Source organism: Trachemys scripta, chromosome 9, assembly GCF_013100865.1.
Source record: "Trachemys scripta elegans isolate TJP31775 chromosome 9, CAS_Tse_1.0, whole genome shotgun sequence".
NCBI classification, from domain to species: Eukaryota; Metazoa; Chordata; order Testudines; family Emydidae; genus Trachemys; species Trachemys scripta.
The window spans coordinates 97,612,042-97,638,538 of record NC_048306.1 but is presented as its reverse complement, the minus strand read 5'-3'; the positions used below and the strand labels follow the sequence as shown (position 1 = coordinate 97,638,538).

Genomic DNA, 26,497 nt, shown 5'->3' with positions numbered 1-26,497 from the left:
TTAACCTTCCATCTTGGTGTTTTTGACTAGCTTTTGGTACTCTCTTGGCAGCCAGTATGTTGTATATTGTCAGCACAGTACAATGCTTGATCTGCACATGCGCAAATTAGGCACCGACAAATATATATGCAGAATTGCATACATTTGAACTTGAGTATCTGTATGCACATATTGTAACTATGTATGTTAGTAGTTGCTCGGTCTTGTTTCTTTACTACATAGAGAGTGATTTTCACTGAAGCTACGGTGTTATTTACAATATCGTAAGTCTGTACTGTACTGTAAGTCTTCATCTATGCTACAGAAAGAGCCATCTTAACTGAAATGCTTTTAAATAAGATTCATGCTAAAACGTAACCAGTGTAAACATGGTATCATCTTACACTTTATATTTTAGAGCTTGTTCTAAATCCCATCCTGTTCTAGAATACTTTTTTGTCAATGCTATCTGTAAACCAGTTGTGTGGGCTCTTGGTCATCCTTGTTAGCATGAATCAGATAAAAAACCATGTTAGCAATACTAGTTTTAGCCTCTAGTAGTGCTTGCTATTGCCACTCATTCCGTTAGTGTAGAAGATGGTCTCAGTTACTTGACTATTGCTTGGATTCCTCTATTGTCTGATGGCCGAGTGGTTGACAGGGCACTTCTCTTTGGGTTTCCATGACTGAGACTCTTGTGAAGTATTGTGCATTATAATATTTCCCCTAGTTCTGAAGGTAACTTTCTGACAAGGTGAAACTGGGATACATAAGACTCTCTCCTGCTCGAAACATGTCTTTTTGGTCTATACTAATGTAGAAAAACAGTCTCTTCAAAACCATGAGTTATGTTTGTTAATACGTCTTTGGAGTACTTAGCTGGAGGAATGATTACTTAGCTAAAAGGAATCTCACACAAAGGAAAGATCGTGAACATGGCTTTAGGTCAAAATAAAGCAATGGGTCATACTAATCCATAGAGGATGTTAACACTGATCAGTGTAAAGCAATGATTTTACTAGTCTATGCTATCTTGTAAATATATTTCCCCAGCTTCCTGAAAGTTTCATCTTTACAAAAGGTGTACTGTTACCATGTTTAGGGACTTGCTTTACTGAACTATCCTATATCTTTCATGTAGTCACTTCAAGGAGATCAGTTTTTTCCTCCGTCCAAATATTTATCAAAAAAGTTTTAAAAAATATTTTAATAGTACATAATATGCAAAATCCTTAGACAGTTACAAAATTTCCCGCTTTTATAGGTTAAATTCCCATCTCTGCTACTAAGTCACTATAGTATTCTGGGCAACCTCTTGATCTCTCTCTATTTCATTTTATTCATTTGTAAAATGAGACAAATATTTCATAGGTGCTGTAACTAATGGATTTCAAAGGACATTGAGGTCCTATAATGAAAAGTGCTAGATGATGATGAAGTGTTATCATTCTGTACTGACAACTGCCATTTCAACAGAGAGCTTGGATTTTATGGTATTTGACCAGTATAGTTTATGAAATGTGTGTTCCAGAATCTGTAAACACAATTAGGATCAGAATTCCTTTTTCTCCCCTTCTCTCTCTCTCTCTCTCTCTCTCTCTCTGATTGACTGGAACTAAATTAGAAAAGAGGAATGCTTGGTTTGCTATGTAAAAGAAACGTTGAGACTGGAAGAGTGGTGTGGCAGAGGCAAATTCTGAAATGACATACTTCTAGCCATTTTCTGGTCTTCTCCATTGCTTCAGCCTGTAAATTTCATTTCCTTGTTTGCTTTATGCTGAGTGTTTCACCTGTGTAGTATAGAACATCACTAGTGAAAAGAAGAGGGTCAGAGCAAACAAGGAAATTCAAATTTCAGAGGTGGATATAGCAGTGAGGGGAGTAGAGGAGGAAACCCTTTGAAGAGGTTTAGCCAAAAATCTAAGAAACCTAAAAGCTATTTCTAAGGCTTGTTCCAAATGTTTCTAATTTCATTCATATCTTTTTGTTTCTTTTACTGCTAAACTGGGACAAGAAACCAAAGCCAGGAAAGTCCGATCATAGTGGGAAACAAAAACCTAAATATTGGAGAGAGAAAAAAGGCCGTTCTTTGCAGAGCAATTCTGCCTTTTGCATGTCTCCCATTGTTAGTGTTACTGTGGAAAATGTATAACGTCACTCTTTTGGAAAGCTCTAACCCTCGTTGAACTAGAGATGGTTTATATAGTCTAACATGGAAGAACTTGAGGATATCTATTTCTTTACCATTCGCCTAATAACGAGTGAGTCCAGTGACCTCCGCTGGACCATTACAAATGCGAAACTTGGCTCTCAAAATTGCTTGCTCTAAATTTTCCAGTTGCTTTCTCTTTTTTTCCATTTGATGTCATCCTGCCAACTAGTGATTTTATTATTATAAACAGGACATTGTATTCACTTTTAAGAAGAAATATGAAGCTGGAGGTAAAATTACAAACTGCAGTTTCTCAGCTGCCAAAATAGAAAACAATGAGCTAAAAATACGGAGCAGAGAAAGAAACACTGAAATATCTGCAGGATGAATCGTCTGAAGAGCAAAAATTTTCATTTTCCACCCCAACTAACTCTCTAATGTTGTCTTGTAAGCAAAATTGCAGCACCGATGCGAATACTGAATATTGAGGGCACTGCAAAGAAACAACCTGAGGAGCCAATGCACAGAAGTGAGAAGTTGTCGTTGAACAATTAATGATCATTCTGTTTCCCTATGAGCAGAGTTAATGAAATGTTGTTCTTACAAATGAAAAGCCCCAACAGTATGACAGAGCTGTAGATTCATAGATTCTGAACACAGGCCATAGAACTTCCCAAGAATAATTCCTAGCACATATAGAGTTAATATTTTGAGATATTTCAAGGCGTGATATCTGTTGACCACAAGTTGTGATGTCCTCAGAGGTACTACATAGCTACCTACAGTTACTAAGGTTTTGCAGAGTAAATAGTAACTTTAATTGCCCCTTAACAACTGTTGCATCCGTCCTTTCTTTGATAGGAGAAGTAGAAAAAGAGGAGGTGCTCTCCCTTGTCTTTATGTTCTATTCTGAACAGGGAGGCTCTGTTCTTAGCACTGTTTGTAATTGGAAACCACCGGCAACAGAACAGTTCCTACATTGCAATTCTGCCCACTATTTGTGTCGTGTTTGAGGAATGGTGCAGATAGTAATAAGGATTAGCAGTGTTTATATTAAAGACTTAATATCAGACTCTTAACTGTGCATGCCCAAGTAGATTGTTGGTTGATAAAATTAGAACTGATGGTAAAAATGGCAGCATTCTGCTCCCAGCAAAGTGCCTGGTGAGTAGGAAGGAGAGTAGACTGAGACAGTTGGCTCTTCTGGGCAGGTGGAAGACTTGAAAGGGTATAAATCAGATAAAACATTATTCAACAATTTTCCCTGGAGATTTTCCGCTACAGAAAGCTTGGGTTAAGTATAATTAGAGCAAGACTTATCCTACTGTAATAGAATATGTAAAAATGCCCGGGTTTCTTAAGGAACCTGACAAATGGCGTGTTTAATAAATGTGTAAACGTTGCTGCAAATCTGAGTCTGTCATCCTGAGATCCTGTGGAAAGACCCCCAGGACTAGATTATGTTTCCTTACTCATGTGAGCAGCAGCTTATTTTGCATGTATCCCCACTGAAATCAGGAGGATGGTTTGAGGAGCACAAAGTATTACTCAGTGGTGATCTCAGTCTAGCGCATAGCTAGCAAGGCCAGTTGCAAAAGCCACTGTATCTACTCTAGGTTGTTCTTGACTGGCACCATGCTATCTCTCCTACTGTGTTGGGCCGGGGAACCATTCCCTTCCTGAACCAATGTGAATAAACCAGTCTTAGAAGATACACCTGATGGAGCTGAATAAATAAACTTTTAGTGATGCACAGATGTGTGTTCTTATCCCAGTGATGTGGTTAAGCTAATTAGCTGACTTCGTCAGAGCTTGTTCCCTGTATATGTTGCTTTTTTTCCTAACCTACGCTTGCACTGAAAAAAAAAACAGTAGGATGGTAGCTTAATTTCTTACTAAATGACATGCAGTGGTTGCTATCACATGTTGCAACCTGGGGTTGGCATATCGTGCTAGAAATGCGGGGGATGGGGGGGTGTTGAACAGAGGCAACATGAGCTATTGGGAGCCCAGCTGTACAAGCACACTATTGCATGGAAATTGGTGGATTGTAGGGTTATTTCCCATCAGTGGCCTCTGGTAGCCTAAAGAACAAATCAAAGCTCATTGAGTGGGGAATGTTTTGCGGGAGAGGCTTGTCATCACACTGAACTTTGACCTTATGCATGTTGCATTGTTCCTGTATAGCTGAGTATTTTCTGTAAAAAATAATGTAGGGGGCATGGAATGCAGTCAGCTCAAGTCTATTTGGGAACAGGTCCGTTCTTGTCAGACTTCCAATGGTAGACAGTGAGGCTTCGATGGGAGTTTTAGAGGGAGAAAAACCAGCACTCTAAGGCCACGGTTCTCAACCCTGGGTGTCTAAGGTTATGCTGCTAATTCTGTATTTAGATACGTAATTAAAGTGGCCTGATGTTCAAAGGAGCTGAGTACCTGCATCTCCCATTGACTTCAGAGTCATGAGTTCGTGCTTTGTCCCTCTGAAAACCAGGCCACTTTTGGTGACATATCTAAATACGGGTTGAGGAGTTCAGGCATCCAGCCTTGAAAGTGTTGGCTGACATTGGCATCTGTCACCACCATAGAGAAAACAATTTCTTCACAATTCTTGATCAGATGTTGCATTATTTCCCTTTTCATAATGACAGGTTAACCAAAGGCATGACAAACTGTTTGTTACACGGAACCATTTTTTCATTGAAGTCTCATTCTGGTACCCTGGGTATGGAGCCTCCCTTGGAGGATGCACACAAATGCTGAACTTTTGGAGCAATGAGCAAGGCCCAGTGCAGATTCCAACATCTGGGTTGGGAGTTTATAAGGACCCACAACCCCACACCACACTCAGTGCATTTCAGCTGCTAAGGCAGAGAGACCAGTACTCTCTTTATGTCCCCTCTTTACTCCTGCCTTTGTTGGCTGGTCTTTGTTTTGTTGTATAACTTTAGGTTCTATCCCGTTGCACGGGCTGCCATAGAGCAGTTCTGTGGGCCACGTCCCAGATGCTGATGGAATCGCTAGACTATAATCTGGTGGAATAGCCTCCTCTTGCCTTTCGCCCCAATTCTGGTTCTCAGTTTAGTTGGTTGAGGTTTGTTCAGTTTACTGTGCAGAAGAAAAGTCCTAGGTGTCCTCTCTGATGTAGCTGGGATACATGATTTCTCCAACTGCTTCTTGATGATTGATTCCTATTCCTTGAGTTCTTATGTCCACAGTCATATAAAAGAAAACCCAAGCCACAATATGGAGGGTGTGAAGACATTTTGGTTCTGTATGACTTTAAGGACTACCCTTAAAATTCCACCACACCTCCATACCATAGTGATACAGAAAAGTTAGATGTAGTTCGAACATGTGAGTAACAAAAATAACCAGGGGGCTGAAGGGATTGACTTACAGGGAAAACTTAGCTGTTAAATGTGTATTAACAAAGAGGATAGTGGCTTGAATGATGCTTAATGGCTAACAAATATATGAATTGCTATGGTGGGATAAGAATTATTTAGGTTGGTAGAAAGAGATATTACTAGGACAACTGGGCTAAAACTAAGGGTATGTCCAGACTACCCGCCATATCGGCGGGTAGCGATCGATTTATCGGAGATCGATATATCGCATCTCATTAAGATGCGATATATCCATCCCCGAACGCGCTCCCCGTCGACTCCGGAACTCCACCGGAGCGAGCGGCGGTAGCAGAGTCGACGGGGGAGCCGCAGCCGTCGATCCCGCGCCGTGAGGACGGGAGGTAAGTCGGAATAAGGTATGTCGACTTCAGCTACGGTATTCCCGTAGCTGAAGTTGCGTATCTTACATCGACACCCTCTCCCCCAGTGTAGACCAGGCCTTACAGAGGAAATCTTTTCTGTTGTTCATCCTAAATTAGACTGCATCATAGACTCCCACAGGTATGTTGGAAACCCCGTTGCTTAAGATGTTTAAAACTCTAGACTGGACAAAGTACTTGCATACATACTGCAGAGAACAGTCCAGCACTGGCCCATGGGAGATGGATGACCTAATGTCTTTTCCGTTTTTAGCTTCTGAGAGTCTATGATTAAAGAAGTTTACATGATGAAAGCGTGTTTTCAATTAAACTCCTGCTCTCATTCTTGCATGGGATAAAGGTGGGGCAGAAAGTTCCATGTGCTTGAGGCACAATGATAGCATAACTTGTAGAAATTTAAATAGTGATCTCTTCTATATGCCATGGCTTTTTAAATGGTTTACTGTTTGTCATCAGTCCAGAGAACTTTGCTCATCTTACGCTGAAGCCATAAGTAATGTCGGAGAAAAACTGAGTTCTCACTATTTGTTTTGGTACAGCAAGTCAGATGTTTATTAACTCTCACATGTGCAGAGGGAGAGAGCTAAACAGGTCTCTCAACAGGTAAACAATTACAGCAAGCATTTATACCTTTTGTTACAGACAATAATGAGCAACAGTTGCATTTTGTTTATACATAGGCCATCTTGATATCTCATTTCCTCAGTTGTTTTGACTCTTGCCAACATACAATTATTTTCTATACCTTATCTACCCAAGGTCTTCTACACTTTATCTATGCTGAGGTCATCATAACTTCTTACACAGCTCTTTCTCACCCGCCTCACACAATCCTCGCTTCTACAAATCTCGCGTTATCAGGGTTACAGTTAGCCTGACTCTTGCTAACAAACGTCATGCATTACAGTTCCCTTCTGTCAGTTCTTTTCTCTGCTTCCACAGTAAATAGCTGAAATCGGTCCTGGTTCAGCAAATCAAGGAGCACTGTTCAATGAAAATTAAAATGTGTATTACTGCTGTTGTGTAATGCATCAGGATCACTGTAAGCAGGGCTTTGGAGCTGTGCTCCGGCTCCGTTCCAGCTCCAGGCAAAAACCTGCAGCTCCACTGCTCCGGAGCTGCTCCACACTCCCGCTCCGGCCTCCGCTCCAAAGCCCTGACCGTAAGCCTTCCTTTTTGACTTGAATCAGTTGAGGCAAGGTTTTAGCTAAAAAATAAACATGAAAAATTTTAAAGACCTGATCTGGGTTGACATATTAAGATGAGACTTCTGATGTTTGTGTACCTGTGGGAGTGGATTCTTGGGAGCTTGTGCCATGGGTGGATTCGGGTAATGCAGTCTTTCTTTTTACTCCCAATTAGTTTATAATTAGTTCATTTTGCGGTGTTCATTTAACTGTACAAAGAAAAAATTATAGAGTTACTTTTGCAAGCGTGTGTCTTTTCCAAAGTATCTTAAGGTGCCTTCAGAGGCTCATTTGAAATGCTTCTATTGCATGCTTCTCCTGTGAAAATATTCCTTTTAAGAGCCTGTCTTGTAAACAGTTGTCCCAGATTTTTAACTAAAATCTACCCATACTTAGAATGATAAATGTAGAAGCGCACTGCAACTGAAACAGCGGATATCTTTGGGAGTGAGGTGGTGAAATTCTAAAGAGGTTCAGACAATGACCATTGTCTGAAATTCCTTTTTGAAAGAGAGTACTTTATCTATACCCGTTTGAGCGATGAATGTCTATAGGAATGGGTCCTGTGCTTATTGGTATTTTATAAGAAACCTACGTAGGCACTGTATTCTAGTTGGGTTGACTTGTGACTGAAAAATGAGATTCATTTTGGTGGTTGCCATAACAATCAGACGGTTGTGTGAAAAAATGTTTGTAGCTTTCACTGGAGTGAGTTGACAACACTGGGATACCTCGTCCCAAATTAAAATGACTGTTTCCAGACCTGAAAAATGTCTGCTTAACTTTTTCCAAGACACAGCTTGGCAGACTCCTACAGATGACCCTGAAGATCTGCAAGATTCTAAAAATGTCTTTACCACTTAATTTTAAAATGTCAGCCTTGAGTTCAAGTTAATAGGGATAAACCAGGATGCTGAAGTGAATTCCACCAGCACCAATCTATTGCACGTATTCACAAAGTCAAGAGAGCAAGACAGTCTAAAGAGGAAGAATGTAAATGTGATGCAAGAGTCTAGACATGCAGTCACTCTATTGTACATGTCTCAGTGTTGACATATTAAAGTTTAAACAAGGCCTACAAAATCTGAACTTCAATAAACAAAATGATGCTCATTACCCTCTCACCTCCAAGAGCCAACTGCAGTGACACAAGTCTTGTATTTTCTGAAATCCATAGTGCTTCTGCAGAAGTTTCACATAGGTGCTTCAAGGTCTGTTGAAGAAAGGAGGTTAGTATGGTTGTGTGACCTGTAAACCCAAAGCATAGGTGCTCCCTCGATTTGTTAGCCTCTGGTATGTCTTTGGATGTAGCCACGTAACTGCATCTGAATCTCTACTCTTTGAACAGTGTGTGTATTTGAAACCTGCGGTTGTGAATTCCATGCATCTTTCTGATGGATAGGCACATACTGAAGCTCCTAATAAATTCCTTGTTTCATTTTACAACCAGTTGGGGGCGGGAATTTTTCCTAAAACAGGCAGAAAGTATTACTGAAGACTGTGTAATAGACTTTGTATCAAGAATACTAGCTTTGGGGCAAAGCCCAGGGAATTATCAAGTAACTTAAATGACTTGCCTGGAGGAACCTGAATTCAAGCATATGGTCTAGAAGGGGCTTAATGCCTGGGGGCTTGTATCAAGCTTCTCCATTGCTTCCTTCAACTACTATCAGCCATATGTAATAATGGTGTGGAAGCTGCTAAGCCGACTGTTAGTTTGTTCTGTCAGTTTTGCTTACTTGCAGCTCCATTCTCTCCATTGTCTGGCTCCAGTAGTTACTAGGATAACAAAGTCCTAGTTTCCTTTAAGTTTCTAAGACTCCTGTAAATTGTTAGCTCATCTGCTTAGGAGTAGAACTTCTTGGTTCCTTTAGCGCTTTCTAATGCTCTCCCAGGGACATGCAGTTCTCTAAAGCGTAACCTAGCAATGGCCATTTCTAGACCTTAATGTATTAAAGAAATGACAGAGACTCACTGCCTCCACCTGGCTGGCTCATCCAACCACACTGTAGATCGAGGAAATGGTTCCTTTGTTTTTAGAAGGGCTTGCATGGCAGCATTTTAACATTTAGTTCAACTGAAATATGCAGCATGTACAAACTGTCACTTCTCTACTTCAGGAGCATTAAGTTACTCGTACTGAAAACCCTCATTGGGAACACCCAGACTTTGCCCAACCATAGTCCCCATTAGCAGTTTGTCAGGAGCCACACCGTTAATGCCTATGGAGGCCATAGGTTACAACATGCAATGCTTTCTTTCGGTCTAAGCATTCTTCCACTTGCATGAAGATGGAGCATTGACTCCTAGGACTGGTAATCGCCATGGTTCACAGATGTTTCTATTTAATGGTTGATAACTTTAACAGATCCGTTGAACTCTGAATGTTTTAGCTGAGTGAAAAGCTAATTTGATTATGATGTATTGTACCTGATCTTTCGGCCCCAAATATACAATAAAAAGAATGATTTCTCCTTTGAAACTTGCAGACCCTGTTGTATGGATACACTTGTTTGGTTAAAAAAAAAACATCCAGAACCAAAACTGTTTTTGTTCTGTGGTCTTTGAATGTTTTAATTACCAGGATAACACCAACTGACCAATAATGTGCTAATCTTACCTCGAGTACTTCATTAGCCTGTTTTTCTAGCTCCTATTAAAAGAAAAATATTAAAAGTAAAAAGACTGACTGCTCTGATTTAATTAGTCTTTTTGAACTATGCCGTCTGAAACTGCACTTAATTAGCTTTTTCGTAAAGTGGGATTGATTATCCCAGAGAGACTGTGTGCACATTTACATGACCATCTTATAAACTTAAGCTCTATATTCTGGTAGGTTTTCTCCTGGGGTTTGATTTTGAATATTGTAGAAGGAACTAGTTTGCAAACCTCTCCTGTGGCATTGCTGTCTTACAATTTGGCTGGTGGTGGTGATTAGTCAGCCTCTCTCTAGTACTATAGGAACTCGTGTGGGCACTCATCATATGCAAGAAGAGCTATGTAGTGATGACCGGCTCAGTGCATGTTCACCTTCTGACCTTCCGTTAACAATTTCATAATAGACTTAGTGAGATCTGTGGCACCAGCCTTACCAGATTGCCATACACAGATTGTTTCTAGTCCAGACGCATAATACACTCGCCCCATCTCTCCACGAGGAAAGTGGAAGAAAGAGATTTTATTCTTCCATTAACAAAAGCGAGATGCCAGAGTGAGTGTGCTTCTGCAAGGCTGTGTTCAACATATGTTTTGGATGAAAGAGCTCCTGTACAGAGTAACTTTCCACGTTGAGCTGTTTGTCTTCAGCCAGTGCAGCAAAATTGGGGGTTCTTTAAAGACATTTATCTCTAGTCCTTTTCAACGTGAAGACCAGAAAAGCTCTCAACTCCATGCATGTCTATATCTCCTAAACCAGTTTCCTTTAGCTAACCAAGTGGTGTGTATGTTGGAACGAACACTTCTGGAACATCTTGTTACTTTTATAAAGTATGTTTTGACGTTTTAAAATGAATAAAACAGATTTTTATTAGGTGTAATGACAAGAAGAGATTGTTCCTTTGGGATTTTTTAAGGAGGGATGGCCAAATTTTGCAGCCCACAGGACCGCTTTGGCAGCCTGCCAGGAGCTGGAGGGCAGCACCCAATTTGTATTAGTTAGTGATAAATGTTATTGCATGTGCATGTAGCCATAATATTCCCTTGCACTTAAACAGTCTCTTCCTTGACAGGTGCATGGAAATTGCGGCTGCTCTGAGTTTTGTTAATAAAAACCTACCATGGGTTGGTTTTGCCATCACCCGCTGGTTACAGGGAGCTCATGGGATGACCCTGTTGGGAGCTATTGTACCATGGCCTATGGAGGTGGTATCATTACAGGTGCAGACTCTGGCAGGGACACGTGGAGGAGTCTGAGGGGCTTTTCTCATCAGTCCGAGAGGAGCAATGAGCAATTTCTTATCTCCACTCGGCAGTGGTTTATGTCAGGTCTGTCACCCTTCATTTTCAATGCATGTAGGGCCATAGGAACACGTGCCAAGGAGTGAGATGATTTGGTTTGCAGGACTATTGGTACGCTGGTGAGCCTGCACCTTGTCCGTTTCAACAGACACAGATGGTGTCTTGAAGTGACTGAGACTTCTGAGTGAAAGAGAGCTAGCTGAAGCACAGTAGAGATTAGAGGTGGTGTTAGCTGGTTGAAGGAATCAGAGGAGAATACTAGAGACTATATCTGTCCTTGGATTGGAGGGATGGGGCTTCAATCAGTATATAGGTCAATGGATAATAGAATGACTGCAAATGCTGCATTTGGGCCTCTGTTTTTTGCAGTACTGGCTCCTGCAGCTGCCTATAATCATGATAAAAATCAAAACCCGAGGTTTTATGTATTACGTGAATCATGCAGTCACTGTTGTGCAGAATTCAATGTAAAGACTCTTTTCTATGCCTCCTACCCTGCTACAGAAGCATCACTTTGTGATACAAGCTGAGCACTCCCACACCACAAAGTCAGTGGTGCTTGCTTCAGAATTTAGGTCCAGTATTCTATATGCTTGCCTCTTGGCGACTTGGATCCAGGACTTGGTCCACTTAGCCCTTATTCTGTGGAACTTTTTGCATCATATTGCTTGTTCAGAGACTTTGTGACCCCCCAGTCTTTGCACAAGGCAAAACTCTCATTAAAAGGCACCAGGTTCAGATCCCTTGAGTAGTTAACCCCCCCTCCCATTTTGAACATGTTGTTAAAAGAACCCTAACTATACTGCACATGGCTGCATGTAAGGGGTGCCTTCATTTGGACATATATAAGGATAAATACCTCACTCTAGGAGCCTTGTATCAGGCTAGCTTTTGCAAGAAAGCAGGTTGCTCAGCAGTAGCGAATGCTTATCCTGGATTCTGGTGATATAGCATATGAAATGCATCTGTGGTAGCACTACAGAGGCTGGAAGTATATACAACAATCCCTGCTGGTTTGTGTTGTCATGAACTCGGGCCCCACCCTTGACCTCTACAATAGATTTAATTGGCCAAGTGTCTGAAAGCACAGCAGCTCCATTAGTTGCTACATTGTATAAATGTATTCAGAGTTTGGTACCGGCATATTTATGTTCCCTTCTTTCCAACGGAGACTGCAAATGTGCACTTTGTTGAAACCAGTCTATTAATTTTTAAACTGCCTAGAGCTACAAATCGCTATGGGTGGCGCACATTTGTGGTTGCAGCCCAAAACAGCTGGAATAAGCTATCTATTCCATTGAAACAAGAACCCACATACTTGGATTTAAGAAGCTCTTAATCCCTTCCTTTAAACCTTGTCACTGTAAAGTGGGCAGTTGGTTTCAGGTCAGTGTTGTCTGCTTTCTTAAATTAAATGCCCTGAAAAAGTAAGACTATGTATGATAGCTGTCTCTCTGGGATGGTTACAGTAAGTACCTGCTTACCTATGGCCCCATGCCTTACCAGACAGGCAAGCACGTGGCATATTAGTGTACGTGGAGGGTTTGCTTGCACTGTACATACGTGATTCTTCGAAGAATGGTAAATAGGGACATTATGTAAGCACTGTTCCTTGGAATGAGATCACTTGAAATTCCATTCATTGATGGATTTTTAATGTAAGGAGTATGTATTTATGGAAGCAAGATGGTTTGTAGGTCATTACATTGGTTGATTTATGGTGCTGGATAGTTGGACTGTAAGCAGATCAAAATCAGTGCAGTTTAGAAGATCTTGCATCTTCCAGTATCACTAGCTATTTCCAGTTTGTTTGGATATATATAATAAAGGACCAGGAGTGAACATTCATCTGAGGATTAGGCAGGTTTGCTATAGGATGAGAAAATTAATGTATTGGGGGAGATTTTCAAAGGCTAATGGAAGTTAGGTGCATTAGAAATCTCCTTAGTATATTTGGCAGAACTGCACAAATTTATGCTAATATCAGACAAATAGCAATAGATACTACCAGTAACATCTAAGAACTACAGTAATAAGTGTGCTAGAAATACACAGACCTGTTTGCGCACAGGTGCACACCCTTAGATTTTAAAGCTTCTAAATTCACATGACACTTGTACTGTTTAATATCGATATATGTTTGGCAATATTCCTTTAAATGTAAATATAATCCCTCCCTTAACTAACCCACACACTTCTTGCAATTTAATAAACGATGTTCCTCTGGGGCAGGAGAAGTGCGCTGTGCTTCTCAGCTGTGCATCTCCTGTAGCATCAGTGAACTGAGACTTACTGATTTGAAGAGAGAAATTGGCCAAAAAGGAGATAGCTACGAGAATCAGGTCTCTATCCCTCTGCAGCCTCACTTTGTCAGCATGTGTTTTGTGGGGTTTGCACTCATTCTTAAGATTATACTGGAAAGAAAAAAATGCTGCAGCACCCACCCCACTCCAATTCCACCACTGCACGCCCCAGAACTGTCTGCAGTTGGATCCCCGCCACAATCCACGTGCATTACAGGAAGTTTGCTGTAGTTTGTTCAGCCCCCACTGAAGGGGGCCCCTGACGTAGGAATTTAAAATGATTCATTTGTTGGGCACTCAAGCCCTAGGCTTCAGCTTACAGCTCACTAGTGTATTCTGCCAAACTGCTCTTTAATATGTAATGGTTCTTGAAGTCAAACGCTGTGTTCTGTCTTCTCTCTTGGAACAAACCTGCTGCCTACCTAGATTTATTTCCCATTTCTGGTATTTTTATAATTCCCCTACTATTGATATATGACTCTGTCTATCAACATAAGATGATATACAGATTATATGTGTATGTAGTTGTAAATTCTTTGAGGCGGGGGGACTGCACCTTCTAATGTGTCTGCAGGACACCTACCTCAGTCTTAACTGAGGCCTCTGAGTGCTAAAAAATTGATTAGCTAATTCTAGCTAGCTGACCTAGCATCTACTTCCGTCTCTAACTTCTTCTGATGTTCATGCTCATTCAAATCTTTTTCAAAGCCCATTTTTTCCTAGAGATCACAATAGTCTTGCTATAACATGCATGATTGCATGAACCACTTTACCGTACAGTGTCTGCTCACTAAGGACTGAACCGAGGCCAAACAGTGTCACTTGATTTCACTCTGTGATCTTTCAACTTGGGTCTTAAACATTTTGCAGACTCCATTTTGCTCTAACTTTGTCCGTGGTATTAGAGAGGACGTGGCATCTGGCTTTATTCACAACTGTTTAGGACAAGAGATGAAGGTTATTCATGTTCAATTTAGTTTTACTAGCTGGTGACAATCTCCTTTTACTCAACTCCGGTGCAGTACTTAGAGGAATACAGGTTCCCAGCATACTGAGAATTCAGAGCACTTATATACGCTGTGTTTGGAATATATCTGCAGATTAGTATTTCCTACAGGTGACATACAACTTGGCTAGTGGGCTCCTGAAAGCTCGAGGATTTTGTGGAGACTAGTCTGTTTCCATCAGCCTTTCATTCATAATTCCATTATGGCCATCAAGTCATTCATTTTTATTCCCACTGGCTCTGTATTTTCTGTTAACAAACAAGTAAGGAAAACCTGCAAAATTCTACTTGCCCCAGGAGAATTAAATACCATTCCTTTATTATTATTATTCATGAGGAGTAGAGTGCATGAGCAGGTGTGTGTCAGGGCTAGTCAATTTTGAAAGGCTGGATCTGTTCAAGTGTTGCAAGCTCCTCCATTCACGTACCCTCACTCTGTTCCGTCCCTGCCAGATACTTGGAAGGTCTCCTGCTCCATTGTACTCCCTGTCTTCAGATGACTTTCTCCAGTATCAAGTCACAATGCCAAAGTTCGTTATTTGTAAACACTGTTAAAAAAAATGTATAAAATTGTCATATTTTTGTTTCCTACTTTGTCAAAAAGGAGTTGGGGCAGGAAGAACTTTTCACCCCAGTGGAAGTCAGTGGAACTTTGCGGGATGGATTGTTTACTTTTGTGGAGGAATATTGATAATTAGACGAGAAAGGTGTAAAACAAACAGTTCCAAGGGGGGACACAAGTCAGCATCCTCTAATTGTTTCATTATTCCAAATGCCTTTTTCATGTCAGAAGGTTGCTTCTGAGGGGATCTCTGAAGGTTGGGGAAGCAGTTAGATTGGAAGATGTGATATGTTTCAATGGGCTTGCTCCTGAAAACTTCACTGTTGGCTGGGCTTTTCTGACGGGCTGTGTGTCTGGGTGCAAAACAAAAAAAGATGTTAAGTTCCCTTTTTTTATTGATAGGAAAGAATGCATCTTCACCATTGATCCGTCAACTGCCAGGGACCTTGATGATGCCTTGTCCTGCAAACAACTTCCTGATGGTATGACATGTATCTTACAAAATACTCTCCCAGTGTTTATTTTTAGCATTTGGCACACACGTTCATGTTTAATTTTCCGTGCAAACCTGTTCTTCTTAAATGTGAGTAGAGTATTAAACAAGTTTTATTTTCTTCTTTTAATTGCCCTATTTCTGAAACCTCTTAAAGCAGAACTCTTTAAACTGTATTCTTAACTCTTGGCATCGGGATATGCGGAACCAACATGACTGTCATAATAAGAGTTGTAACTTTATCCGAGTTGTATCTGTCTTCTTCAGTCTTTGTGGGAGTTATATCTACTGGGCTAATAGACCTCATTTGGGTTTTAAGTTTTAGTAGAACTGCATGATCTGGGATACGCTGTACCTGGATAAAAGAACATGATACCTTTTTGAAGGTCCTTGTTGTCTGAAATTCCCTCTTGGTATGTATTGCGGGAAAACTCGTAATACTTGCGTGAGCAGTTTGTACCTCTTGAACTTGCATTTCGCTCTTGCTATTTGTCTTTTAAGTTTTCTGTTTTGCCTAGTCTCGACTTGAAACTCTTATACAATAGAACCTCAGAGTTGCAAACACCAGAGTTACTAACTGACCAGTCAACCACACGCTTCATTTGGAACCAGAAGTACACAATCAGGCAGCAGCAGAGATGGGAGGGGGGAAAAAAAAGTAAATACAGTACAGTACTGTGTTAAATGTAAACTTCTAAAAAAAATAAAGGGAAAGCAGCATTTTTCTTCTGCACAGTAAAGTTCGATAGCTGTATCAAGTCACTGTTCAGTTGTAAACTTTTGAAAGACATGTCTTGTTCAGAGTTACAAACGTTTCAGAGTTATGTACAACCTCCATTCCCGACGTGTTCGTTACTCTGAGGTTCTAATGTACAGTGAACTTGAAGGACAAAACATTCCATGTGCCAAATCCTGAAGATTTGACTTTTAGAGCTTCCCATTTGAATACCTGCACTGCCAAACAAGTAGTTGAGAGAGCTCTGTTTAATTCAGAAAAGCTTCCATAGTGCATTTGATTTAGAAATATGGCATGATGATCATATTCATGTTAATGCAGATAATGAAGTCTCTATGTTGTTTCTTTGCGATCATCTGATGTGATCATACTGTGATGATTCACAATAACGAGGAAGGTTAGAGACATGATTCCAAAAAAAGTTGTTGGTAGATGCGTCTCCCACAAAGGTTTTTTGTTTTTGAGTAACACAGCCCATAAATTCTCATGTCATTCAGACCCAGGTACAGTGTAGTATAACAGGGCAATAAAACAGAGATGCAAGATCACAGATGAAAGGAAATGTGAGGCCAGTAAAATTATTTCTAATTATATTGTATGCTAGCAGTTCTGAAGCAAAGTTAAACAACAATATTGTCTTACTACCAGTCTGCACGAAACACAAGCAGATTTTTTTAAATAGTCTTCAAAAAGTCCAGACTCTTTTCTGTTAACACTATTACTTCGTTTTCTTTTGACCCATCTGTAAATTTGTAGTGAAACTGCAAATTTCAGCGCATTCAGAACTAAAATGTGAAACTCTGGGCACTTTTGCATTGAGACTGTATTGATCAGATTTGTAAGGATTTTAAAAGCAACTGCTCCATTGAGCCATTCAATGTAATAGCTCCTGGTTTATATGTCTGCATATTTCTCTCATCCATAAAATGTTCAGGAGAAGGCATTTAAGGGGAATATCTACCTAGCCTGGAATTTCTTCTTCCCAGCGAAAGTCCGCAGATCCATTCCAATGGGTCTTGTACCTGCTTGCAGCTCCTTGGAGACAGATACATGACCCATCAGTCATGTCAAGCTAGGAGTGGCCCCACTATTGAGGATGGATACAGAACTGGTTAAAGGGGAGACTACAATGGGCCATACTGAGGACGTTTACTAGTGAAGTCTTGGAACCAATTTTATTTCGATAGCTCTGCTTCCAGTGCAGCATGTCTGGGCTGGGCTGGCACAGCAACTGGCTAAGCACAAAATGGATGGGACCAGGAGAGTGGTGTTTACAGCCCAAGGTCTATGAGTAGAGTAGGAAGGTGGGTCCCCCTAGCCATCACTGGACCTATTTGCATTCAGAATTCAGTGAAATTACTCATGTCTTATTCCAGATGAAGAGAACAATAGGTCACAGCTTCAGTCATGCTCTGTCTTCCATGGCCAAAAGCACGATTGTTTCTTTCGGTTCACAATGTTCTCCAGTACAATAATAAATTTAAAAATCAGAATCAAGGCAAGTGGCCTCATATTGTCCAAGAAGGTCCCAGTTCTTATATGCAATTCAGGTGGCCACCACTGCTCAGTGCTGCCTCGTGTTCAAGAGGAATCCACTCTCAAGGACCAAAATTCCGCACACAAGCCCAGAGAAATTAAATCTAGCTACGTGATATTTGAGAGGTTCCTATTAAATTAGGGGATTTGGATATGTTCATAACACACCTGTATTCCACACGTGCATCTTCGAGGGCCCAGTCTATAGGTAAGGCCTAGTGCTAAATCATTATCATGGGTATTTGCAGTCAAGGTAAAGGCAAACAATATGTACACACAGTTATTGAAAAGTCTTAATATGAGCCTAAATCAGACTCTAAAATCCAAGTGGTAGCTATTGCCAGATCACCAGCGGCAGCAAGCAGGAGCCAGATTGTCCTCTAATCCAGACATAAGCTTTCTAAGGTCTGCCTCGCTTTTCAACCGTACGTCAATAGAGCTCCACTGGGGGAGTGTCCAGGTGAAGCACCCCTTTGATTCCCTGTCAGGAGTGCCCTGAGAATTTCTCTCTTTAAGGGATGTCATCCTGGTTGCAATTACTTGGGCAAGTATCTTTTTCAGTTGTGCAAGTCTTATCCGGGAACAGCAGAACTGCCTCTTGCATGAGGGCAAAGCCCGGTCGGGGCTCTAAGGGTATGTTGATTTGTTCCTGTGTTAGTGTAGGGAGTGTCCTGAGTAGATGGTGTAGTTCCTTAGTGTATTCCTCAGTGGGATCTGAGGAAAGCGGCCTGTAGAATTGGGTATTGGAGAGTTGTCTGGCAGCCTCCTTCTGGTAGTCAGACCTGTTCATGATGACAACAGCACCTCCTTTATCAGCCTCTTTGATGATAATGTCAGGGTGGTTTCTGAGGCTGTGGATGGCATTGCGTTCTGCACGACTTAGGTTATGAGGCAAGCGATGTTGTTTTTCCACAATTTCTGCCTGTGCACGTCGGCGGAAGCATTCTATGTATAGGTCCAGACTGTCATTCCGCATGGCCCCACAATATGCCAACATTTTTATGGCTGACCTGGAACAACGCTTCCTCAGCTCCTGTCCACTCATGCCCCTTCTCTACCTATGCTATATTGATGACATCTTCATCATCTGGACCCATGGGAAGGAGGCCCTGGAAGAATTCCACCATGCTTTCAACAGCTTCCACCCCACCATCAACCTCAGCCTGGACCAATCTACACGGGAGGTCCACTTCCTGGACACCACCGTACAAATAAGCGATGGCCACATTAACACCACCCTATACCGAAAACCCACCGACCGCTACGCCTACTTTCATGCCTCCAGCTTCCACCCCGGTCACACCACACGATCCATCGTCTACAGCCAAGCACTGAGGTACAATCGCATCTGCTCCAACCCCTTAGACAGAGACCAACACCTACAAGATCTTCACCAAGCATTCTCAAAACTACGATACCCACACAAGGAAATAAAGAAACAAATCAACAGAGCCAGACGTGTACCCAGAAGCCTCCTGCTACAAGACAGGCCCAGAAGAGAAACCAACAGAACTCCACTGGCCATCACCTACAGTCCTCAGCTTAAACCTCTCCAACGCATCATCAGTGATCTACAACCCATCCTGGACAATGATCCCTCACTTTCACAGACCTTGGGAGGCAGGCCAGTCCTCGCCCACAGACAACCTGCCAACCTTAAGCATATTCTCACCAGCAACCACGCACCGCACCATAAAAACCCTAACTCAGGAACCAACCCATGCAACAAACCTCGATGCCAACTCTGCCCACATATCTACACCAGCAACACCATCACTGGACCTAACCAGATCAGCTACAACATCACCGGCTCATTCACCTGCACGTCCACCAATGTTATATATGCCATCATATGCCAGCAATGCCCCTCTGCTATGTACATTGGCCAAACTGGACAGTCACTACGCAAGAGGATAAATGGACACAAGTCAGATATCAGGAATGGCAATATACAAAAACCTGTAGGAGAACACTTCAACCTCCCTGGCCACACAGTAGCAGATGTAAAGGTTGCCATCTTACAGCAAAAAAAACTTCAGGACCAGACTCCAAAGAGAAACTGCTGAGCTCCAGTTCATTTGCAAATTTGACACCATCAGATCAGGATTAAACAAAGACTGTGAATGGCTATCCAACTACAGAAACAGTTTCTCCTCCCTTGGTGTTCACACCTCAACTGCTAGCAGAGCACCTCACCCTCCCTGATTGAACTAACCTCGTTATCTCCACACTGATATATACCTGCCTCTGGAGATTTCCATTACTTGCATCTGAAGAAGTGAGGTTCTTACCCACGAAAGCTTATGCTCCCAGTACTTCTGTTAGTCTCAAAGGTGCCACAGGACCCTCTGTTGCTTTTTACAGATTCAGACTAACACGGCTACCCCTCTGATAGGGTTGTAAGTTTCACAACTGAAACCTGCGGACTTCACTAGTTCCTGTCATTGGAGGGAGACTTCTGTGTACTATGCTCACTCAGTAATTAATATATATGATTAATCTATTTCTGCAGGAGAGCCCGCAGATCCATTACAATGGGAGATGCCCTCAGGGGAGGAGGCAAGGAATGAATGAGGAGATAGACGCGGTAGTTTTTTGTAAATACATATTTGCTGCAGAATCTCATGGCAAAATTAGGCAGCAGTTGGGAGCTTTTCTAGGATGTATGTCAGCAAATGCACTAGTTCAATTCTGGAACCATCTTATGTTGGAAGCTGCCTTTGATTAACTGTCATGCTCCTCATTAATGATACCAAGAAACATGGAGATAAACATACTGTTCACATCGATATATGTCTATTTTTAAAACAATCTGCCCCAATAGTTCTAAAGCTGTTACACAAATAATTTTATTTCCATACTGTACTTCGTTTAAATGGTCAACCACACTTACAGAGTAGGAGACAAATCTGAATTGCAGTTAGAGCTCTGTGAATGATGTAGAAAACATTCAGTGAATAATTGAGTTCTTAAACAAATTCATTTTCTTAGTATTTGTAGTCTCTTTGATGCTTTCTGCACATAGTCTAGTGAATGAGATTACTGGCAGCCAGCAATGTGCATCAGAACAATTAAATTCAAGCAAATATTGCTGAATGTTCAAGGAAAGCAAACTTTGAACTTACAATCATCAAAATTTTCACCAGAAAAGAGAACCTAAGAATGATTCTCCTCCAGTCATGGAACAGAAGCATACCATGTGACTAGTATGTCCAGTAAAACTGCTCAAATTTTTAAATATTCGCCATGCTGTTTGTGGGAATTATTTGTAGACATCTGGCAGATTTCCAATAACGTATCACAGTCGGGTCAGTTGTACATGTTTGTTGGCTACTTGCTAGTGGAAACGGAGTTGATATTTGACAAATTTAAAGGCAAACAATTTTCTGCTCAGAAATTCTATGGACTGTGGTAGAAAATAATTAGGTGAAGAGTATCAGTATATTTTCAGGTACGCTGCGAGTGGGTTGTCTGTTCTCTATGTGCATTTCGTGACTCCAATTTTGAAGTGATATTGTTAACCATGTTTACAGAGTTGCTGTGTAACATCCCTACTAGAATCCACTAAATCACATTACTCGCGTCGTTTTACATGGTGATTGAAAACCACCTCAGTTTTCAATAGAAGTCCAGTGGAACTTCTTCCCCTCTCCTCAGCCCCATGGTATTTTACAAAATTGAGTTGCTGTTATTACTGAGAGAAAAATTCCGTAACTTAAGGCTGAATCAGAGCAGAATATATCTAAACCTATTATCACCATGGTTCCCTCTTGGTCTTCTCCCCATGACACTGGTGTGCTGTATTTTGGAGCAGGGAGTCCCACACAGGCACATTCACCAGGTCTCTTGGGTTTTATCGTTGTAACCTTTCCAAGGTCTGTCCATCCCTTTTCATTCTTTCTGCTAAACTCTTTCCCAGGTCTGTCATCTCATCCCTTGACTTCCTCCTCTTTAGCCTTCCTGACACTGAAGCCTCCCATCTAGTCCCTGCCAGACTCACATGTGTAACTGCAGCCGTACTCACCCCTCTGTAACCCCGCTTCCCTGGCTCACAATGGCCTCTCCAATCAAGCTGGTGTCACTTGTACTTTCCTTCACTGCCTTCCATATCTTCTTAGTCTCCCTTCTCCTGTCGTCTTTTGCCTCCCTTCATGCTGCTTTTTGTCTTTCAGTCCTTGGTGTTTGCCTGTAACCTGCAATGCAGGAGCTTAGTTTTCATTTTGTAAAGTGTCTTGGCATTTCTGTACTGCTTTATAAGACATAAATAATAATACTCTGGTCACCCGTTTATCCAGCTTTATCCCTCCTAGCTACTTGGTAGCTTTTGCTTAAATCTTCCCTGAGCTAGCAATAGGGGCGTCTCTAGCTCTTTTGCCACCCCAAGCACGGCAGGCAGGCTGCCTTCGGCGGCTTGCCTGCAGAAGGTCCCCAGTCCCGCGGATTCGGCGGCATGCCTGCGGGAGGTCCGCCAGTCCCGCGGCTTTGGCGTCCCCGCCGCTGAATCCACGGGACCGGCGGACCTCCTGCAGGCAAGCCGCCGAAGGCAGCCTGAGTGCCGCCCTCGCAGGGACCAGCAGGCCGCCCCCACGCGGCCTGCTGCCTCAGGCACACGCTTGGAGCATTGGTGCCTGAAGCTGCCACTGGCTGGCAATACAATAATAGAGCTTTCAACTACTCCATTTGGATCCTGCAACAAACCATGCAGCAATCTTCTTGGAGTAACGTGCTTGGAATAAACACTATAATACTGAATGGTGTTGGAACAAAAGTGATATTCTTTGAGTGTGGCACTTTCTTCCTTCCTTTGGGGATAGGTATTTAAGAGAAACAGATACCTGATGTGGATTGGAGAGAAAATGATGGAAACCACACATCAGTACGTGAGTCTAATGCAAAAGGACCATAAATTGCAACTTACGTAGGAAAAGGTTTTTGCAGGAGTCAAATATGAAGGGGGAAAAAAAGACATGTAAGTAGTGGGATTCTGGAGAACAGGCAAGCAGTTTTTCTTAGGGTATCTGATGTGATTAGTTAACACAACTCAATGTTACCAGTTGATTAACCCAGTGATTTCTTGTTTGGGAACTGAACTATGTTATTTCACTGGGAAAGTGAAAGAGACATGTTACAATGATTAGAAACAGGTACATTTCCCTGAGTTTCCATCCAGTGCTTGTGGTTACAAATTCTTTGCAATATGCAGTGTATATTCCGGTCTGTCTCAAATACAGATGGCTACTGTATGTGTTCCCGTGTAATACTAGATAGGTTGCACTACTCATAGTGTATCTTACACTTCTGTTGTTTTAAATGAAAAGTTGGTTGTTCCTACGTTAGCAGGCATCACCTCTAATTTTTCAAGGCTAGAGTGGAATGGGATCGTGGAGAGCCAGATTGTGTTACCCTTCAAATCATTGAGACTACCCGTGGTGTAAGGTACTGTTTAGTATGAATAAGGGTATTGCAGCCTGGCCCCAAATAAATGGTGGTTCAAGAGAAAACGTACTGTTCCCAATACAGTAGAACCTCAGAGTGGTGAACACCTCGGGAATGAAGGTTGTATGTAACGCTGAAACGTTTGTAACTCTGAACAAAATGTTATGGTGGTTCTTTCCGAAGTTTACAACTGAACGTTGACTTACTACAGCTTTGAAGCTTTACTATGCAGAAGAAAAATTCTGCTTTTAACCATCTTCATTTAAATGAAACAGGCACAGAAACAGTTTCCTTACTTTGTCAAATCTTGTTTAAACTTCCCCTTTATTTTTTTTAGCAGTTTATGTTTAGCACTGTACTGTATTACTCAGTCCCCGGTCTCTGCTGCTGCCTGATTTTGTACTTCCGGTTCCAAATGAGGGGTGTGGTTTACCGGTCAGTTTGTAACTATGAAGTTCTGCTGTACCTGGATAGTTTTGGTAGAGAAGCACGGGATGGAAGCTAATAGAGAATGGAACCGTGACCTGTTTTGGGGTAGCAGTTGTTAGACTCTAACTATAATTTTGTTTCTTGCATTTATTTAAAAGCAAGTTTTCATGAAGATTAAGTGAAAGCTTAAATTTTTGAACGTGTGCACGATTCACTACATGAAATCCTTCTGTAGATATAGATTGCATGACAACTTTGCATGGTGCTTTGGCTATTTTAAAAAAGACTCTGCTTCTATTCCAGAAAGCTTACAATTTGAATATGGGCCATTTGAATTAGCAAGCATGCGTACAGTACTTGAACTTGGTTATGCAAGCAGCAGCATAGACATTTAATAATGGTCATTTGGTTTGTTCTTGCCATGAGAATGAGCTCTCCAATCAAAGTTACAACTCAGACCTGGGTAAATAACTTAATACATTCAGGACCCGGGACAATTCCCAAAGATTTAGGGGGTACAGACTTTCATGTACCAGTGGCTCTTATGATCATTTATCGGTATGGGGTAAAAAATAAGCTTCAATTAAATATTCAAGAAAACACCCAAAAGCAAGTGTTGAAGTCTATGCAATTCAGGAGTCTGGTAATTGGATAAAGGGCTTCGGAGTATTTTTCGTATACTATCTCTTGGAGACATCCTACCTGGGATTTCCATTCTTTGCAAAGGCCTTGAAGGCCAGATGCCTGAAGTGTCCATGTAGAAAATCTTCAACTCATAGGCAGAGCACAGGAAAATCTAGTGGAAACTGGGTTTTGTCAATGAATAGATCGGACTCTGAAGACCCATCTAAAGAGTAAACGTAAGAGAGTACGAATGGAGCTGAAAATAAACTCCCACACAGTTAATCTCACTCGTGAATTTTGTTCGTTTTGTCCAAATACCAAAGATTCTGTCATAAAAAATATTCATAGCAAATACCCAGTTAGCTGGAGGTTTGATTTAGTTTTTAATTTGGCAGCTCTTAGGACTTTAAAATTTCAGTTATAGTGGAGGGAAAAACATCCCCTTACAGTATAATTCAGTACAGTACCTCTTGGTCATTAACTGTATGTTCATTACTTGAAAAGTGTAAAAACTAGTTCAGAAGTAAACTTTTAGGAAGGATATAAATATAAAGTTGGATGACAGGAAGATACGAAGGGTAGAAAAAGAAATATAGGGAAAGCTCAGAGGCTACCTCCTATCCTAAAAGAAGCTGAAATGTCAAGGCTGCTTGAAGGAAATACTTTCAACATGTTTGGCTGTTACTGAATTGCAAGGTCTGTTTGAAGGCCAAGGCCCATGCAGCCTGGGCAACATGACTGTGTTCAATGTAGGCATCACAAAAGGGACCCACCTCGTAAAGAAAGAAACCTTGGTCCCTCCCCCCTTCAGACCTTCATTTCAGGAACAGGGCGACCTCCTACACCCAAAATGATTGTAATTTATCTTGAAGGCTGTTGGGTGCCACTTCCCATCTCTCTCGAGTCAATGAATGCGAATTTCCTGATAGAATTAGCTTCTTGAGTGGGACTTTGATAGCAATAGAAACAATTTGTGGTCTGAATACCAGAAATTTGTCCCTTTTCCCTTCACCACATTGGCTGTGAGCCTTGCTGTTAAGAAAAGTCCTGTTACAGCCAATCTCAGTTTCCTGTGGCAACTTTCAGCTACCAGCAAGGAGCTCCTTCTGAGATGGAAATGTGTTTTCACAGAAGCACAATCACTGCCTCACTGACCTGCTTAACAACTTGTCTTAATGGGAGGTTTAATGTGAGTGTGTCTCCAGCTGCCATTTGTTGGAAAAAAGATCTGGAACAAAGGTTCACTTGGGGCCCGAGTCAGGAATATTCGCCCAGACCTTCTATCTCTGGTGCCCCCTGCCTGGTTGATTCTGTGTTCAACAGAGAAACCAGCAGTGTTTTTTCCCTATTTCTAGTCCTTTGCACATTTTTTTTCCTATCCATTGATCTTTTGAATAAAAAGCCAGTTTAACTGATAGTGCTGTTTAAGAGAACTCACTGTTTATGCAATATCCAAAAGTTGCTAGGCAGTTTTGCACACATGGTGGGAATAGGTTGACCAGATAGCAAGTGTGAAAAATCGGGATGGGGTAGAGGGTAACAGGCACCTATATTGAAAAAAACAACAACAACAAAAAAGCCCAGAATATCGGGACTGTCCCTATAAAATTGGAACATCTGATCGCCCTAGGTGGGAAAACAGGACCCTGCCTCAAAGAGCTTCCTATCTAAACAGGTGACATCACAGAAATGGGAGAGCGCTTTCCTTCGCCTGCAGCAATTTCCCACCCGGGCCTCGTCCATCTTTCTGCTTGCAGTGTGTACACAGGTGTTGCCAGAGCAGACCAGAGACAGGGTCAGCTAGTCTGATATCCTGCCTCCGCGGTCGATCAGTATTCGATGCTTCAGAGAAATAAGATGCTCTCTTTTCCCACCACCAGGGTGTGCCTGCCTGACCAGTTGTGCAGTTCTCTCGTTCATCCTGATGCTTAGCACGAATAAACTTGTGTCTTGCTTTCATGTTTCCCTTTTACTTCTTGCTCAGCGATATAAATAAAGCTCAGCTTTTTATGTGGGGGACTTGGGCCTGGTCCACACTAACCCCCCACTTTGAATTAAGGTACGCAAATTCAGCTACGTTAATAACGTAGCTGACTTCGAAGTACCTTAGTTCGAACTTACCGCGGGTCCAGACGCGGCAGGCAGGCTCCCCCATCGATGCCGCGTACTCCTCTCGCCGAGCTGGAGTACCGGTGTCGATGGCGAGCACTTCCGGGATCGATTTATCGCGTCTAGACAAGACGCGATAAATCGATCCCAGAAGATCGATTGCTTACCGCCGGACCCGGAGGTAAATGTAGACCTACCCTT

At 41.8% G+C, this 26,497-nt stretch overlaps 1 protein-coding gene across 1 annotated transcript in view; it reads left to right on the top strand.

The window, feature by feature from the left end:
- The window catches only part of DIS3L2 (DIS3 like 3'-5' exoribonuclease 2), a 267,320-nt gene that overhangs the window by 114,944 nt on the left and 125,879 nt on the right, over nucleotides 1-26,497 (top strand). The window contains exon 12 of the mRNA XM_034780543.1: nucleotides 15,336-15,415. Within this exon, the coding sequence (XP_034636434.1) occupies nucleotides 15,336-15,415 (80 nt within the window). The remainder of the gene's footprint in view (nucleotides 1-15,335; nucleotides 15,416-26,497) is intronic.